General features: G+C 47.2%; 1 protein-coding gene and 1 pseudogene across 2 annotated transcripts in view; one reads left to right on the top strand and one right to left on the bottom strand.

The window, feature by feature from the left end:
• CDH1 (cadherin 1) overlaps nt 1–9,400 on the bottom strand; it is an 85,008-nt gene extending 75,608 nt beyond the window's left edge. The window contains exons 1-2 of the mRNA XM_082711665.1: nt 8,503–9,400; nt 7,491–7,605 (exon numbers count right to left, since the gene is read on the bottom strand). Coding sequence (XP_082567791.1) covers nt 7,491–7,605; nt 8,503–8,550 — 163 coding nt within the window. The 5' untranslated portion in view covers nt 8,551–9,400. The remainder of the gene's footprint in view (nt 1–7,490; nt 7,606–8,502) is intronic.
• On the top strand, nt 8,549–19,175 carry LOC309853950 (peroxiredoxin-1 pseudogene; annotated as a pseudogene). The gene is made up of 3 exons: nt 8,549–8,676; nt 18,426–18,743; nt 18,794–19,175. The product of its transcript is annotated as a peroxiredoxin-1 pseudogene (transcript).
• The last annotated feature ends 549 nt before the right edge of the window (nt 19,176–19,724 follow it).

A 19,724-nucleotide genomic window follows, 5' to 3' on the forward strand; every position in this document is an offset into this window, starting at 1 on the left:
GTTTATGATTTTGCTCAGGGTGAACAAGTTCAACCCTTCCAGTCGGGCTCCATTAGATCCCAGCAGTAACACCTGAGCTCACAGGATCCAGGCCCAGATCTCACTCACACCCTGAAAAAGTCCCAGTTGGAACCTTGGTAAATTTAGGACGCTTTCCCTCCCAACCCCTCAATCTGAATGCCACCTGAATTCCATTTTCAGAGACCCAGAAAGTTGAAGACACACAGAAAGGAAAAGAAGTGCACTTCAGCTAGCATTTATTTGGAAGGGGGAAAAAGGGAACCAGGACAGAAATGACCCACATGTGAAAGACAAGTGCCCCTTCAAAAGCAAAAGCAGCTGAAATCCAGCATCACAGTTAAAATTAGTGAGATCAGGAAGGTGTAAAGACACCTCTTCCAAGGGGAGAGGGAATTCCTTACCCTCAGATAGGTGACTTGGATTCCACTGGAGATGCAGCTGGGCAACAAGACATAGGAGGGGCATGATGAGTGTGGGTTTTGAATGATAAAAGTATAAGACCGTTGCCCCACCTCTGCCACCTCCTGGGTCAGGGTGATAAGACTTTTTTACTGTCGACCACATATGTATTAACAAATAATAATAATAATAATAATAGAAAAGTAGGAGGAATAGAAAGAGAAAAACCAGGGCACCTGACTGGTTCAGCGGGTGGAGCATGCAACTCTTGATCTCAGGGTCGTGAGTTCAAGCCCCACTTTGGGCACAGAGATTACTTAAAAAACAAACAAAAAATACCGAAAGAGAAAACTCTGTTAACTGCAGACTAAAGTCCAAGGCCTTGGGATACTCTGACTTCAGCCTACATAGGCAGTCGCATCCTGGGGTCCTCTCCTGCCAGCCACCTGTCCAAGAAAGCACAGCTCCAGCCTGGCTCCTTTATGCCCCGCCATGCCTTTGAGCACCCCAGTCCCAGTTCCTGGACAGTCTGTTCACCTTCTCTGTCTGGCTGAAACCCTCTCACTCACCAAAGTGATCGCTGAACACTTCCCCACCACACAGCCCTTCTCAGAAGGTAGAAGGTACTCGAATTACCCTCTGCAGGGGTCTCAAGAGATTTTTGCAATTTCCCTGAGAGCAAGAGCTGGGTCTTAAGTCAGTAACCCTAACACTGGCTACACAGTGGGGAGGGGCATGTGTACTGGCTACTTCCCTGGGTCCCCCATTCCTAGCCCATCAGCCCTTTTCTATACCCACAGAGCAGTCCTTTGCCAGCACGGCAGAAGGACCAGCCTTATCCCTTCTGGATCCACGGTGCCCATGAATCCCTGGCCTTATTTAAGCTGGACAGTCAGATGTTCAGACCCTGGCTGGCACCAGGTATCTACTCATTCAACATTTCTGACCTAGCTACTTGGTTGTCAAGGGCAATGAACCTGGTGGCAGCAGCAAACACCCGGGGAGCTTTAAAAAAAAAAAAAAAAGCCATATCCAGAACCCCACTCTCAGAGACTACAGCTCAGTGAGTGTGCAGGAGGGCAAATCTGCATCTTTGAGGTGTTCCAGGTGATTCAATACTTAGCCATGCAGGCGAGCCATACTCTCAGGGGCCGGGGCAGAGCATTTCTGGCAATGGGGAAACAGTATCCTCAAAGTACGTGTATTATGAAATAATTTTATTTTTTAAAGATTTAAAGTAAGCCACAACATGGGGCTCAAACTTCCAACCTGATATCAAGAATCCCATGATCTACCAACTGGGCCAGCCAGGTGCCCCATGAAATAAATTTCGAATCAGAAGGGGTGTCTGGTGTCTCAGTTAATAGTCTGCCTTTGGCTAAGGATGTGTCCTGGGGGGCCTGGAATTGAGCCCCATGTCATTGGGCTCCCTGCTCAGCCAGGAGTCTGCTTCTCCCTTTCACTCTGCCCCTCCCCCAATGCTCTCTCAAATAAATGGAAAAAAAAAATAGAAGCTGACGATTTCAAGGTCATTTTGATCTTCCCATCCCAGCTGCTCCTTGCCCGACTCCTCCCACTCCAACTGCAAACAATATTCACGAGCAGGTCCACAGGCAGCCCCACCCGGTACATTGCACACCGGCAAGCAAGAAAACGCCACAGAACTGCCTTTCCTAGCAAAGGGCATTCTGGTCTAGTCACTGTTTGCAGAGCAGTGTTTGCTTTAATGCAGAGCAGGGAGAGTGAGGAAACTGGTTTGGCTGGTTTACTGGGTGGGAAGAACAGAGGGAAAAGTTTGAACCGAAGGTAAAACACACAGTAGAGACTCCAACAGAAGGCACCGAACACTCCGAGGGCTTCAATATTTAATATTCATTGTGCACCTGGTACTACTGTGCCCATTTTATAGATGAGGAAATGAAGGCTTCTTTAGAGGGTAAAGTCATTGGTCAACATCTCAGCCGGCAAGGGGCATTCCCTAGGTTTCGATCTAGGCAGTCTGACTCAAGAACCCTCTAAATGATGGAAATGTGCCTGGGGCGTGGCGGGGGAGAGAGGAGGACTGGAGGTAGATTAAAGGAAGGAAAGGGAAGAGGAAATGTGCAAAAGAGTGGCTAAGCCCTCCCAGTGGTAGCAAGCATGAGCTGAGGTGTATGAAAGGTAAACTTAAATTAGTAAGAGAGAGACAGGAAGAAAGGCTACCAGGAGAATTTCTTTTAAATGACCAAAGATGACAAACACTTCAGAATGACTGCCCTTCGCCTTTCAGATTCAGGTTTGAGGGCTCCCGCCTCTGTGCTCTGCCTCTCAGATGGAAGCACTCAGATGGAAGCACTTAATGAGGCAGTCCAGCTTCCAGAACCACTAAAAGGGCGAGCAACCCTCACAAGAGTCTTAGAAAGTTCACAGACTCACCTCTAACCAGTCCATTTGGATCAACATCTAGGGCTGGCCTGAGGCCAAAGATTTTAAGAGGTGGAAAAAAAATAAGAAAATGTATTTATTAATTCACTCATTTGTTTAAAATATCTGCGCGCCTACTCTGTCCCTAAGAAATAGGAGGCACCGTCTCATGGATCTTGGTGTCTTTGTATCATCTCACCTGCTTTATGTTCAGCCCACATCTGCTGATTCATTACTGCACTCCCGAGTCTAGCCCAGGGCTTGCACTCTTACTTGCTGCCTAGCCAAATAAACAAACATACACATTTAAGTCTCACAACAAACCACTAAATATTACTGCCCCCCCCCCTTCACAGGGGGAACTGACGTTCACTGAAGTGATCTACCCAAGGTCACACAGCTAGAAGCTGAAAGGCAAACCTGGATCTTCCTTTTTTAAGATTTATTTACTAGAGAGACAGAGAACAAGTGGGGGAAAGGGCAGAGGAACAAGCAGACTTTCAGCTAAGCATGGAGCCAGGCTAGATCCCACCCTTGTGATCATGACCTCAGCCTGAAGTCAGACACTTAACCCACTGAGCCATCCAGGCGCTCCACACCTGGATCTTTCATGTGCTTACTCAAACTATCCTGACCAGCCAAACAGACTTCATTCCCCTCCTTGAAAGCCCAAAGCCCTGAAAGGAGATGGGAGTTGAGGCAGAGTGGAAACCAGAAAGCCTGAATGGTGACAGGTGCCTCTCGGGGATTTAGGGTTTTGGCAGCTTCTGGGAGATGTGAGAGCGGACTGCTGCAGCGTCTGGCTTATCTGGGGCTACACTTGGAAGGGAATGTGTAACAGACACCAAAGTGAGCATTTCGGAAGAAAAGACTCACCCAATATAAAGCCCCAGACAGCGAAAAAGGGATTTCCATAACCACCTGGCAGAGGCAGGGCGCCCCACGGGGGTGGGGGAGCAGCAGGCAGACTTGCCTACATAGGAAGTATGTAGGGAAGCCTCCCTCACAGACACAAAGGCAAGAACAGGAGGAGGCAGGTCTCCTTCCTCAGTGAGCTCACCACCAAGCCTTATCACCGATGTGAGTAATGGGGAAGTGAGTCCGAGGGGCGGGAGAGAAGGGATCTGATGATGTAAGGGAGATCCCAAAGCAGGTTTCTGTATTTGTATTTTTTTTTTTAAGCCCAGTTGAATTAGAAGGTTTGCACACGGTTTCTACCACCTTTCAGCACATCTTTGAGAAACGGGAAATGGATGTACTTAATCCACACACGTGGGTGCTTGCGAGCTAGGTCAATCTGTCAAGCAGCCAGAGCCCAAACCCAAAACATAAACCCTGTTTGCCCAAAACCAGGTGGTAGAGGAAGCAAAGCAAGGAAGTCATCGGTCTGAACATCTGCAGGCTTCCCCCGCCCCTACCCGACGCAGGCCTCCATCAAACTAAGGGCACTATGATGGTACTTCTCGGATCCCATACTGTCTAACGGGTTTCTCAAGCCAGTTTGTGCTAGGAAAAAGAAAATCAGAAATTCTAGAGAACTGGGTTATAGTTGTTTTTTCAAATACTCTCCATTCTAGAACCTGGAGAGAAACCAAGGAAATAAATATAAGGCTGAGACTATAGGGTCAATCATCTCACAGAGCACAACAATCTCAAACCAGTTTGTGCTAGGAAAAAGAAAATCAGAAATTCTAGAGAACTGGGTTATAGTTGTTTTTTCAAATACTCTCCATTCTAGAACCTGGAGAGAAACCAAGGAAATAAATATAAGGCTGAGACTATAGGATCAATCATCTCACAGAGCACAACAATCACCCCAGCGAACCACCCCAGAGTCCCCGGAGTTTGGTTCAACTCTATCTGTGACACTCTATGGCTACTGGTGGACAAAAAGGAACAGGTTCCTTGTTTTCAAACTCCCATGAAGCAAAGTGTTTGTGGAGCCAATGTTTAAACCCGGTGCTAATGTCACATCCCTCCATTTCCTTGGATTCTCCAAAGACTGAGACCACCACCTTCCTTAGGTGCCTTTTTAAAATCACAAAGCTGGGACGCCTGGGTGGCTCAGTTGGTTAAGCAACCGCCTTCAGCTCAGGTCCCAATCCCAGCGTCCTGGGATCAAGTCCCACATCAGGCTCCTTGCTTAGCAGGGAGCCTGCTTCTCCCTCTGCTTCTGCCTGCCACTCTGCCTGTGCTCACTCTCTCTGACAAATAAATAAAATCTTAAAAAGAATAAAAATAAAAACACAAAGCCAGGGGGCGCCTGGGTGGCTCAGTGGCTTAAAACATCTGCCTTCTGCTCAGGTCATGATCCCAGGGTCCGCATCAGGCTCTCTGCTTCCCTTCCTCTCTCTCTGCCTGCCTGCCTACTTGTAATCTGTCAAATAAATAAATAAAATCTTTTAAAAAATAAAATAAAAATAAAATCACAAAGCCAGTTCTCTGAGATCGCACATTGATTTTACCAGAAGGGCACTCCTATCCTGGGCTAACTGGGTCATTCTACACAGGACTGGTAGGAAAGCCCAAAACAGGGAAATGTCAGAAAATCTGTTGAGTGGGGTGGGTCCTGGATAGAAAGAAACTGAAACCAGCCACCCTACCGAGGAGCTCGCAGAGGCGGTCTCTCCCATCAAGATAGCCAGCTGCTGACTCCCTGCACTTCCTATGGAGTGTGACCCATCTCCATCACCACTACCTCCTCTCCTCCGGGTCCTGCCACATCAACATCTCTGCTCTCTCAGGCACACAGTGAAGATAACATCTACTTCACAATGGACACTACTTCCCCAAATGCCATCTTTCTCTCTCTCTTTTTTTTTTTCCAGATTATTGAGCAGGTAATAGAACAGAAGACCAGCTGCATGTCTCTGAGCAGATTACTTAATTTGCAGTTTCCTAACCTGCAAAGTCAACCAAATAATGGTGCCTACCCTGCCCCAGAGTTTAGTTCAAAAGGAATAGGTGCCGCTATTAATAATAATAATGGCAGGGGTGCCTGGGTGGTTCAGTCGGTTAGGCGTCTGCCTTTGGCTTGGGTCATGAACCCGAGGTCCTGGGATTGAGCCCTGCATCTGGCTGCCTGGTTAGTGGGAAGCCTGCTACTTCCTCTCCCACTCCCCCTGCTTATGTTCCCTCTCTTGCTGGGTCTCTGTCAAATAAATAAATAAAATCTTTAATAATAATGGTAATTTTTATATTACGTAGTAATGTTAGTGGGACAGACCAAGACCAAGACCCCTTGTCGGGGGAAAGGCAGGGTGCAGGAGCAGTGAAAGCCAGATTAACCCACATCTGGAGCTACCAAATGTCCTGAGGTACAGGAAAACAAAGTGACCAGCTCTTGTCTTGGACATCCCCATAGAGAGAAGCACTCACACTCCCAGTTTCTAACCCCTGCCTCAATCTTCAAGGCTGGGTAAACTGCCTCCTCCAAGAAGCCAGTCCTACCCACTGGTAGCCATCAAAACATCCCACGCCACCCACATTCTTTGGCACCTAAATGCCCACGTCCCACAGTGCCCTCTTAAGTGGGTCCTGGGACATTCTCCATAATCTGCTGGAATGTGACATGCCAACAGGCTGGAGTGTCCCTCTATCTCTTCAATTCATTCCTGGGTGCCCTGAACAGGGGTGGGCAGAATATCAACCATTGGCTAATGGCGGACCCACTGCAAAACCACACAAACACTTCCTTTCTGACTCAATAGAGAGCTCCACACAACACCAACAGGACCCAGAAAAGCAAATATGTTTAATCAATAAAACTGCAGTTTCTGTTTAAAAAAAATGCCACCCACTGTTGGAACAACTTCCAAAATTCAAACAATCTTCACACAACAGCATGACTGCTGCGGTTTTCACGTGACCAAAGACTGGAAGAAGAAATGCAGTGAATTTCCTCTGGGAATCGTGGGTGATTTCTCACTTTAACAAGTGTTTTATAGATACAATACTTGCCTCATCAACTAAAATCAAGAGGAAGGAGAACTCGTTTGGTAGAAAAGAAGCATCTGGGAAGTTAGTGAAACCAGAAGAGAAACCAGGCTTCCCTTGCTCTCTCACTCCTGCGAACAGTGAAGTGAAATAAAGCAAACCCTATAATCCTGATTATCACGGTGATACCGCCCAGAAATACACTGTGTGCTTTTTCATTCCCGGAATCAGAGCTATCTGGCTTTAAAAAAAAACAAACATTATTCCTTAGGGGAATGGTACCTGTATCGAAATTTTTCACCTCTTTGGGCAAATGCCAGAACCTAATAACGAGGACAGGGCACTTCGTAACTGAGATGGTGCAGAATGGGGCCTGGGAGTCAATTCAAATTCCTGCTCTCTGACCTTGGGCAAGTGGACTCCACCCTCTGAGCCTCTATTTCCTTATCGGCAAAGGGGAATTACTAAGCCCTCACCACCCTCCATCACACCAGGTTTCTGCAGTCTCAAATGACAGACTGTCTCACAGGAAAGGCCTCTAAACGCCCCCTCCCCAACATCCCCATACAAGGGTAGCCCTCTCACCCACAGTGCTCAATCATGGCTAAAGTTGAGATCCCTACATCTGTGTCAACTCCAAAGGTAAAAGGGGCTTTGCCCAGGGGCGTGGGAGGACAATTTCCCAGACCCTTGCCACTCCCACCACACCCCACACCCGGCTCAGGACTTACCTCTGCCCAGGACTCGGCCTCTCTCTAAATGTCGCCGGGGCACTGTGAACGTGTAACTGTCAGAGCCAAAGCCAGGACGACAGGGCCCTGGCTCCTGGCAGAGCCACGATGAGACCTAAGTAGGGAAAAGGTATGAAACCAGGGTGACCTGGGCGCGGCGGCGGAAGGGGGGGGTCCCCTCCTGCCCACACCGAAACCAACTGCGCCTCCCCTCCCTCGCTCCCACCGTCGGCATTGTGGGAGGGAGCCACCCGCACCCCCAAACCCCCAGGGCAAGTAGCCTCGCCAAACCCCTTCATTCCGAAACCTGCTGCCGCCAAGCCCCCAGGTACTCCCGGGAGAGGGGGCTGCTCTGTCAGCTGCTCCCCACCAGGTGCCCCTTTCCTTCCCGTCTCCTTTTTCATTTCACTGGAGGCATCTTTACCCTACCCCACTTCACTTTCCACACACCGGGAACGCCCCCACTCCTAAGTCTACCTCCTCACAAGGAGGGGCTCTTCAACACCTTTTGAGTCCTTTATTATCCCAGTGGCGCCTCCAAACCTGTTTACAGTCTTTCCTTTGCACGGCAGGTGCCTTTATTTCTATTGATTTCCCTTCCCTTACCACAGGGGTCGTCCCCACTCCTCCCGCGTCCCCTTGACTTGCACTGGGACTCCTCTTCTCCGTATCCCGACGCCCCACGTCCCTCCACTGCCCGCCGCCAGCGCGGCCTGCGGCCAGCCCGGGGGTCCCCAGAGCCCGCAGCGAGGGTCGCCCCCGCCCCCCACGCCTCGAGTATTTGCGGGAGGGAGTGGGCAAAGTCGCGCTCGCTCTCCACCCGCTCCCACTCCCACCTCCGTGGAGCCCAAGAGCGCGGCGCAGCCTCCAGGCCGTTCTCGAAACTAAACTTTCTTGGAAGAGGAGGGGGCGACAGGAGAAAGGAAGGGCCGACGACAGAGAGAATGGGGGCCGGGAAGCGTGGCGTGGGGGCCGGAAGGCGTCCCCCGCCCAGCCAGGGGACGCGACGTACCTGTAGCAGCAGCAGGAGCGCGGAGACGCTGGGGTACCGAGGGCCCATGGCGGGCCGAGCAGCGGTCGGGTCCTGCGGAGCTTGGCGGGGCGAGAGTGCGGCAGGACTTCCGCGAACTCACAGGTGCTCGGCAGCTCCCGGCGCGGACCAGCGGGGTAGCGACGCGGCCTCCAGGTGAGCCTGGAAGGCACCGCCCCCGGCACCGCTGATTGGCTGAGGCTGCACCTGCCGCCCACGGCCAATGAGCGGCGGGGCTTAGGCTCGGCTTCCTCCGCGGATTCGGGGGTGGTCGGCTTCCACCCGCTTCAAGCCGCTGCCGCCCACTGACTCGCTACCCGCACTTGCTAGAATCAGGATGTGGGATGGGGGTTCCACCATCCCTGTCACCTCCAAGTTCCCGCCCAGCTTCCTGGTGCCTCACAAACACCTGGGGACAGAAAGGAATTTACTCTTTATCTAGTTTTGGCCTTTTTTTTTTTTTTTTTTTTTTTTGAGTAGACTCTGCTCTCAACGCGGGGCTTGAACTCGTGACCCTGAAAACGAGTCACTCCTACAGACTGAGCCATCCAGGCGCCGCGTTAGCTCTGCCTTTTCTTTCTTTCTATCTTTCTTTTCTTTTCTTCTTTCTTCTTCTTTTTTTTTTTTTTTTTTTTGGACAGATTGAAGAAAGGGAAGGGCAGGGAGAGGGAGAAGCAGGGTCTCTGCTAAGCAAGCAAGGAGCCGGATATAGGCAGGAGCCCAGGGTCCTGGATCATGACCTGAGCCTAAGGGAGACGCTTAATCGACTGAACCACCGAGGCACCCCCCCAACCCCCCACCTTTTTTTTTTTTTTAAGAGTTATTTATTTTAGAAAGAAAGATCAAGAGCAGGGTGTTGGGGCGGAAGGAGAGGAGGAGAGTCCCAAGCAGGCTCTGAGCTAAGCACGGAGGAGGGGCTGATCTCATAATCCTGAGATCAGCACCTGAGCGGAAACCAAGAGTCCTTTGCTTAGGTGGAGTAGCTTAGGTAGCTTAATCAACTGAGCCACCGAGGGGCTCCTAGTTCTGTCGAAATTTTTTTTAACTCCAGGTTTCCATAGGTTGTGAGTGTGCAAATCAATCCACTGGGTGGGACCCACATTTCAAAAACCTCAATATCTCCATCTTCCAAATGGCATGCCAGGCTCTATGTTAAACATTTAACATTGACCCTCTCCTTTAATCTTATCTCAAAACAACCCAAGAGCTGTTGTTATTCCCGTTTGATAGGCCAGTAACTGACGCATAAAGAATTGGAGACCAGTAGGAGGTGGTGGAGGACTGGAACCCACCCCCTCTCATTCCAGGACCCTTCTTGATGTTAGCTTCACCTCTTGTAGACCCCAGACCATCTTGCAGCTGGAGTGGTAGCTTCCTTTTTCTTTTTCTTTCTTTCTTTTTTTTTTTTTTTTTAAGATTTTATTTATTTATTTGACAGACAGATCACAAGTAGGCAGAGAGGCAGGCAGAGAGAGAAGGGGGAAGCAGGTTCCCAATCGAGCAGAGAGCCTGATGCCGGGCTCGATCTAAGCACTCTGAGATCACGATCTGAGCCGAAGGCAGAGGCTTAACCCACGGAGCCACCCAGGCGCCCCTCCTTTTTCTTTTTTTAAAATTTTATTTATTTATTTGACAGAGAGAGACACAGTGAGAGCGGAAACAAAAGCAGGGGGAGTGGGAGAGGGAGAAGCAGACCCCCCCCCACCAGGAGAGAGCCCCATGTCCATGGGATCATGACCTGAGCCAAGGCAGATGCTTAACGACTGAGACACCCAAGCGCCCCTGGAGCGGTAGTTTTCAATCTTCGATGTTATCCTGGAAAAAGCCTTTTAAAGATCATCCAAACCTGTTATCTGCAAGTAAGTTTCAATGTCCCATAGCAAGTCAGTATCAAAGCCAAGACTGGAGCCTAATCCCCTGATCCCCAAATTGGGGCTCAACACCACACTATTGTCTCCACTGCCTTCTCTAGAGAATTCTGTCCTTAGGTAAATAATTTTAGAGTAAAAAAAAGATTAGACATGCAGATGTTTGATCAGAGAGCTTCTGTGTCTGACTGCCAGAGGCCAGCCTCGTCTGCCTGGTTTGGCTATCCCAACATCGAAACTATGTTTCCCTCACCCCCCAAGCATGTTCAGAACTACTAAACACTGTGAAGCAAACTGCTCACCAGCTGCATGACCTTGGGCAGCTAGGGGCTCTTATCTGTGTAAATGGGTCAATGGGAACTATGCAAGAAAATGACTAAACAGAATACTTGGCACCTGGTAGTGCCCACTCAGTAAATGTTTGGTGTGTTGGTTGTTCTTTGGAAAGAGCACTCCCTTTCCCTCTTCCTTACGGGGAAGGCCACTTTCAGCAGACTTCACTAAATATTCACTAAAGGTGAATCTGGGCTCACTGAGGCTACTTTCTTAACCCAGAGGAGGGATATTGCTGCAAACCAAGAGAGTGTTTTGAATCAGCCCAGCCATCCTGCCCCACATGTCCCCTCAGTTTTAAATGGGTTTCCCCACCTGTCCCCTCAGTTTTAATGGGTTTCTGAGTACACGCCCAGGCCATTTGGATTTCTGCATTTTGGCTCTCTCTGCCTCTTAACCCACCAGGAGGCTCACAGGGAAAGGGCTCCAGTATTTCCTCTCCCACTGAGGCTCCTGCCCGACTGTGCATTAAACAAGATAATGGAAATACAGAAAGAGGCGTTTCCCCCATGGGGCAGCTGGTCCGTTTATTTTTTTTCTCCCAGTTATGTAAAAATACATATTTTATACCATTGCTCAGCCCAGGGAGCCTTTAGGGCTTTGCTTTTCTCCACCCAGCAAGCCCTGGCCTTGTAACTTTGAAGCAGCTCTCATCGACTCTTCCATTACACTCTGATAATTCAATAAAAAGGATTTTAGAAAACAATTAGGGGCAGTGAAGACAGGTCAGCATGATGCTCTCTTCAGACTTCTCAGCAAGTCCTTCAAGTTCCAGAAACAGTCGTGAAGGGCTGCCGGCTCTCAACGGTCGGGAGTGAGGAGGGAACACCCAGGAGGTTGGAGGTAGAACACGGAGTGACTATGGCTTGGTGAATTGCCTCAGTTTCCTCTTCTGTCAAAAAAGGTTTCCTTTGGGGCTCCTCCGTAGCACAATCAGTTGGGCATCTGACTCTTGGTTTCAGCTCAGGTCATGACCTCAGATCACACCACGCATCTGGCTCCACCCTCAGCGGTCTGCTTGTGACCGTCTCTCCTGCTTTCTCCGGGCCCTCCCTAACCCTAAAATAAATAAATAAATCTATTAAAAAAAAAAAAAAAGGGATTCCTTGGGGCACCTGGGTGGCTCAGTTGGTTAAGCATCTGCCTTCTGCTCTGGTCATGATCCCAGGGTCCTGGGATCGAGCCCCCGCATCGGGCTCCTTACTCACTGGGGAGCCTGCTTCTCCCTCTCCTTCTGCTGCTCTGCCTGCTTGTGCTCTCTCGCTCTGTCAAATAAATAAATAAAATCTTAAAAAAAAAAAAAAAAGATTGTGAGAATCAAAGGAGCTGATACATTGGGCTATGCTGCTGGTGCCCTTTGACCTCAAGTTGATGGAGACTTTACATTCTCCTCTAACTGGGGAGGGGGTAGCAAGTGTCTTGATCCTTTCCAGTCTCCGTTTCCTCTTCCATATAAAATGGGGATGCTGGGCGCCTGGGTGGCTTAGTGGGATAAAGCCTCTGCCTTTGGCTCAGGTCGTGATCCCAGGGTCCTGATCTCTGCTCAGCGGGGAGCCTGCTTCCCTTCCGCTCTCTCTGCCTACCTGTGATCTCTGTCTGTCAAATAAATAAATAAAATCTTTAAAAAATAATAATTAATAAATAATATAAAAATAAATATTATAAATAATAATAATAAATAATAAAATAAAATGGGGATGCTGATAGCACTTAATTCACAAGATTCTTGTGAGCACTGCATAAAGTCAGCCCTTAGCACTCTCGGGGCTCAATACATCCTCTTCCCAAACTTTGAGCCGGTATGAAGCCTCCCCACCGCCACCATTAAAACCTCATAGGCTAACTTTGGCTGCTGCGCAGAAAAAACTCTCTGACACCGTCTGGTTAATCTTTTCAACCTTCCCAAGGGTCATTTGCATTTTAAAGAGGGCTCTAGGGTGTGCTTCTTTCAAATGAATGAGAATTTGGGAGCTAGTAAGCTCAGCCCAGGGTTCTTGGAAGGGGGTCTGTGGAGGAGCCGGCCTCTGGTAGTTCCAAGAACCCCAGAGATCATCTGCAATCGTGTCTGCGCAGGTCCACCGCATTCATTAGCTTCTCAACTGAGGGGAAGAAGAGTCACAGTCTTGGAGTTAGATCTCTCTGAGGGCCAGTCCAATGTTAACAGTACAATTTCAAGTATCTGGGGCGCCTGGGTGGCTCAGTGGGTTAAGCCTCTGCCTTCGGCTCAGGTCATGATCCCAGGGTCCTGGGATCGAGCCCCGCATTGGGCTTTCTGCTTTCTGCTCTGCAGGGAGCCTGCTTTCTCCTCTCTCTGCCTGCCTCTCTGCCTACTTGTGATCTCTGTCTGTCAAATAAATAAATAAAATCTTAAAAAAAAAAAAAAAACAATTTCAAGTATCTACAGTGAAAAGAAAGGTTGGCCAGGGGCCTTGCTGGTGGGTGACAGCCCCCACTGCTGATGCAAACCAAGCATGGGTCGCTGGGATGAGAATTCCAGGTTTCCTTATTACAGGGTGTATCTCCAATGAACTTCCATTTCCTGGGTGTCCCGGCCCCAGGTCAGCCAGGAGGTTAATGATGACTCCTCTGGGTAGTCTTTTCCCTTTCATTTCCTGCAATAGGGTGGCGATAGCGGTGCACAGACCAAGTGGGGTACCGCCTCTCTAAGCCTCTCTGGGAAGAGCTTAACCCCTACCTCGCTGGAAAGGCATCCCAGGGAAACTGAAATTGCCAGGGTCTGCAGTCAGGTCAAGCTCCCCATGGTGTGGGGGAGAGGAGGCTCTGTACTAGCTGCTCCTAGGGGCTCCTGAGACCTCTGCTGGCCCAGATTGCCTGCCAGCACATAGGGGAGGGAGCCGGATATCCAGCTTCAGCTTCCTGTGAAAATAACGGTAACTGATAGGGGAGCCACCCTGGCCCCTGCAGCTCTGCCCCTCATGTCTGCAAAAAAAAAAACGTTGTTCTTTCAAACACAAAGAAAACTGTACACTGCGTACCATGTAGGGTAGAATGAAACACCACATAGCTATCATCTAGCTTCAATAACTGTTTTTCGCTTTTTTTTTTTTTTTTACAGATTTTATTTGTTTATTTGACAGAGATCACAAGTAGGCAGAGAGGCAGGCAGAGAGAGATTGGAGGAAGCAGGCTCCCCGCTAAGCAGAGAGCTGGATCCCAGGACCCCAGGATCATGACCTGAACCGAAAGGCAGAGGCCTTAACCCACGGAGCCACCCAGGTGCCCCATTTTCACCTTTTTATAATTTTGTCATTTGTAAAATCTTGTCTCATCTTTTCACCCTTGCATTAAAAAAAAAAAAAAAAAAAAGACTATTTTTAGAGCAGTTTTATGTTCACAGCAGACTTGAGAGGAAGATACAGAGATTTCCCCAATACCCCTTGCCCCACCCCCATAGAGAGGCTCCCCCAGCACCCCGCACAAGAGTGGTACCTTTGTTACAGCTGGTGAACCTGCACTGACACTTCATAATCACCTGAAGTCTACGTTACAGTTCTGTGGGTTTGTACAAACGTCCAATGACATGTAACCATTATAGTGGCACACAGTCATTGCATTGCCCTAAAAATCCTCTGTGCTCAAAACAAACAGAATCCTCTGTGCTCTGCCAGCCTACCCATCCCTCCCACCCTGCTAACTCCCCTCAACCACTGATCCTTTTTTACTGTCTTGTAATTTTGCCTTTTCCAGAATGTCTGGGGCACAAGTCAGCCCCCCAAATACACCATTTTGGCATACTGATTATTCTGAATTACTTAAGAAAGAGCCAGTGCAAAAAAAGCCACTCTGGCTCCCACTTTGTGCTCTCTCTCCCATGTGAAATGTTCCCTCCTTCTACCAGGAAAGGGACATCCTTATGGGAGGACGCAGAGAATTCAGGGCCAGGGAAGCTTTTATAAATAAAACTGATCGGTTTTACTAATTTACTACCCCCAGCCCAAAATCTGTTTAAAACCCCCTACTAATTGGTACTCTCAAACATAAGTTTTCTTTATCCTGTCAGTTCCTCACAATGTATATGTCTTAACCTAAAATGTGTAAAAGCTTGGGGTGCCTGGATGGCTCAGGCAGTTAAGTGGCCGACTCTTGATTTTTGGCTCAGGTCTTGATCTCAGGGTCTGAGATCAAGCCCTGAATTGGGCTCCAGGCTAAGTAAGCATGGAACCTGCTTAAGATTCGGTCTCCCCTTCTCCCTCTGGCCCTCCCCACTGCTCACATACTCTCTCTAAAAGAAATACAATAAAATAGGGACGCCTGGGTGGCTCAGTTGGTTAAGCGGCCGCCTTCGGCTCAGGTCATGATCCCAGCGTCCTGGGATCGAGTCCCACATCGGGCTCCTTGCTCCTCAGGGAGCCTGCTTCTCCCTCTGACTCTGCCTTCCACTCTGTCTGCCTGTGCTCGCTCTCGCTCGCTCTCTCTCTGACAAATGGATAAATAAATAAAATCTTTAAAAAAAAAAAAAAAAAAAAAGAAATACAATAAAATAAAAGAGGGACGCCTGGGTGCCTCAGTCAGTTAAGCGTCTACCTTTGGATCAGGTCGTGATCTCAGGGCCTTGGGATTGACATATAAATAAACAAAATCTTAAAATAAATAAATAAAAGATTGTATATATTTATTTATTTATTTGATAGAGAGAGAGACCACAGAGGGAAAGTAAGAGGAAGAAGCAGACTGCCTGCTGAACAGGAAGCCCAATATGGGGCTCGATGCCAGGACCTGAGATCATGCCCTGAAGCCAAAGGCAGACACTTGACTGAGCCACCGAGGCGCCCCAAAATCAATCCTTTTTTTTTAATCTTTTTTTTTTTTTATAGATTTTATTTATTTATTTGACAGAGATCACAAGTAGGCAGAGAGGCAGGCAGAGAGAGAGAAAGGGAAGCAGACTACCTGCTGAGCAGAGAGCCCGATGCCGGACTCGCTCCCAGGACCCTGAGATCATGACCTGAGCTGAAGGCAGCGGCTTAACCCACTGAGCCACCCAGGTGCCCCCCAAAATCAATCTTAAAAAAAAAAAGAAAGATGTGGAGTGTGTGTGTATGTGTGTGTGTATACATATATATATGTGTGTGTATACATATACACACATATACATATATATATATGTATACATATATACATATTTTTATTTTATTTTTTATTTATTTATTTATTTATATTTTATTTTATTATTTATTAATAATATTCAATATGTATACATATATATACATATATATGTATATGTGTGTATATGTATACACACACATATATATATGTATACACACACACACACACACAATGGGATATTACTCAGCCATAAAAAAAAGAATGAAATCTTTTCATTTACAATAACGTGGATGGTTCTGGAGGGTACAATGCTAAATGGAATAAGTCAGAGAAAAACAAATACCATATGATTTCACTCATATGTAGAATTTAAGAAACAAACAAAGAAAAAATATAGACTCTTACATATAGAGAACAAACTATTGGTTACCTTGGGGAGGTGGTAGGGGAATGGGTGAAACAGGCGAACTGGATTAAGAAGACACAGTGGTGAGCACTGAGTAATGCATAGAGCTGTTGAATCACTATACTTCACAGCTGAAACCAATATAATACTCCATGTTAATTATACTGGAATTAAAATTCATAAATGTATAAAGGCTGCATTCCTTGATCATTTCTTTGGGTCTCTATTTTATGACTGAGCCTCCATGTACATGTAATTAAACTTTGCTTTTCCCTTGGCACTTTTTTTTAGGTTCTTTAATTTTTTATTTTTTTAATTTATTTAAGCAATCTCCACCAAACATGGGGCTTGAACTCACAACGGCAAAATCAAAAGTCACGCTCCCTTCCAACTGAGCCATCCAGGGAATCGCTCCTTTCCTTCTGTTAATCAGACTCAGGTCAATTTGATTCTTAAACCACCTAGAACCTTGAAGGATAGAGAAAAATACTCCCTCCCCAGCTGTTGGAATGATAAGGTCTATAGACTTTTCAGATTGACTTTTTTATTAATAATATTCAATAAATAATACTATTAATATTAATAAATATTTAATATTTTACTTTTAACAAATTTTACTATTTTAACTATTTAAATTATTTTAAAATAATTTTAATAAGTATTTAATATTAATAAATATTTCCCCCGGGGCACCTGGGTGGCTCAGTGGTTTAAGCCGCTGCCTTCGGCTCAGGTCATGATCCCAGGGTCCTGGGATCGAGCCCCGCATCGGGCTCTCTGCTCGGCGGGGAGCCTGCTTCCTCCTCTCTCTCTGCCTGCTTCCCTGCCTACTTGTGATCTCTGTCTGTCAAATAAATAAATAAAATCTTTAAAAAATAATAATAATAAATAAATAAATATTTCCCCCATGTCTTTTTGTGTCTTGATAGCTCATTTTTAGCATAATTTTTAGCATAATTTTTTAGAATAATATTCTATTGTCTGTATGTATGCAATCTATTTATCCACTTACCCCTTTTATAAATTTATTATTATTTTTTTAAGATACGAATTATTTTTTAAGATTAAAATTAAAGATTTATCTATTTGACAGAGAGAGAGACACAGCAAGAGGGAACACAAGCAGGGGGAGCGGGAGAGGGAGAAACAGGCTGTGGGGCTGGATCCCCGGACCCTGGGATCATGACCTGAGCTGAAGGCAGACACTTAACTGCCTGAGCCAACCAGGGGCCCCAAATAAAATCTTAAAAAAAAAAATTTTTTTCATTTATTTATTTGAGAGAGAGAGAGAGAGAGAGAGAGACAAGCACAAGCATGGGGAGCAGCAGGCAGAAGGTTAAAGAGAAGCAGGCTCCCCGCTGAACAGGGAGCCTGATGCGGGGCTCAATCCCAGGGTCCCAGGGTCTTGACCTGAGCCAAAGGCAGATGCTTAACTGACTGAGCCACCCAGGCACCCCAGGATGTCTTGTGTTTTGTATTTGGTTGAGTGCATCTTCACAGTGTCATGTAACACATCCCTCTATCCTATATGTCATGCATACTGGTCCTCAGATCTAGAGGCTTTATTTGATTCGGATTCAATTTTTTATTTTAATTGTTTTTAAAGATTTTATTCATTTGCTTGACAGAGAGACAGAGAGAGAGCACAAGCAGGCAGAGCGGCAGGCAGAGGGAGAGGGAGAAGCAGGCTCTCCCCTGAGCAGGGAGCCCGATGCGTGACTGGATCCCCGGACCCTGGAATCATGACCTGAGCCAAAGGCAGATGCTTAACTGACTGCCCCCAAGGGACTCCAGATTCAATTTTTAAGACAAAAATATTTCCTGTGTGGTTCTAAGAACTTCCCACAACATCTTACCAGGAAACGAGAAATTGTCTGGTTGGCTCTATTACAATAGTAAGATTCAGTTAATGTTAGCTGATCCCCCATTAGCAACTTATCTATCAGCCTTTTACCTTGTGGTTTTAGCACTATAAATGATGGCTGACCAGATCCATTAGCTCATTAGGGCAAAAAACAAACATTTATTAAGCACTCCCCTGTGCTAGGTACTCTGCTCAGCACTATGGACACAAAAGTAAACAAAATATGTTTCCTGCCCTGAGCCTGCCTGGCTAGCTCAGTCAGTAGAACATGCAACTCTTGATCTCAGGGTTGTGAGTTCGAGGACCATGTGCGTTGCAGAGTTGACTTAAAATAAATAAGGCAGGTCCTTGGTGTCTTCTGTCTCAGAGTTGCCCATGGCAAAATATCTTCAGGGAATACCAACTTCAAAGCCACAGCTATTATGCCAAACGGCCAGTTCAAAGACATCAGACTACCTGACTACAAAGGCAAATACATTGTGTTCTTGTTTGACCCTCTTGATTTTACCTTTGTGTGCCCCAGGGAGATCATTACTTTCCAGTGACAGGGCAGAAGAATTTAAAAACCTCACCAAGCGATGAGTGCTTCTGTGGATTCTCATTTGTGTGACCTGGCATATGGACCAACACACCCAAGAAACAAGGACTGGGACCCATGAACCCTCCCTTGGTATCAGACCCCCAAGTGTAGCATCACTCAGAACCATGGAGTCTTTTTCTCTCTTTTTTTTTTAGGACGATGGAGACTTAAAGCCTGATGAAGGCCTCTCATTCAGGGGCCTCTTTATCAGTGATGAGAAGAATATCCTTTGGCCGCTCAGTCTAAATGACCTTCCTGTCAGACGCTCTGTGGATGAGACTCTGAGACTAGTTCAACCAATTTACTGACAACCACGGGGAAGTGTGCCCAGCTGGCTGGAAGCCGGGCAGCAATACCATCAAGCCTGATGTCCAGAAGAGCAAAAAATATTTCTCTTAACAGAAGTGAGAAGTGGGCCATTTTAGGGCTGGGCTGCAGTGGGTGTCCATGAAAACAAAATCTCTTTTGTACCAGTGTCAGGCTTAAAACACAAGACTCCATGCAGATGCGGTATGGGACGGGCCACGCCTTTCCTGCAGGGGCTGGGGAGGCCAGGCTTTCTTTCTCTGGGGGGCATGGCCTGAGCTGTGCTGTCGGCCAGGCCACCTGATGGGCACAGTGGGGCACCACTTTTGATCTTTAGTTGTTTCTATTAAACTTGAACTGAGAAAAAAAAAAAAATAATCGAAGTTTAAAAAAATTGTTTCCTGGGGCGCCTGAGTGGCTCAGTCAGCTAAGCATCTGCGTTCAGCTCAGGTCATGATCTCAGGGTCCTTGGATTGAGCCCTGAGTCGGGCTCCCTGCTCACTGGGGAGTCTGCTTCTCACTCCTCCTCTCTCTCTGCCCCTCTCCTCCTGCTCGTGGTTTCTCTCTCTTGTCTCAAGTAAATAAAGAAAATCTCTTTAAAAAAAAAGTTTCCTGCTCCTAAGAAGCTCAAAGGTAATGAGGGATGCAGACAGGTCAAGATTCATCCATTTCTTTATTGAATGCTGACTCTGTACCAGGCACTGTGCTTGATCCAAGGAACTGCAGTATACGGTATGATTAAAAAAAAAATAGCTATCATGCCTTGGAGCTCATCATACA

Source organism: Mustela nivalis (assembly GCF_964662115.1).
Source record: "Mustela nivalis genome assembly, chromosome: 18".
Lineage (NCBI taxonomy): Eukaryota > Metazoa > Chordata > Mammalia > Carnivora > Mustelidae > Mustela > Mustela nivalis.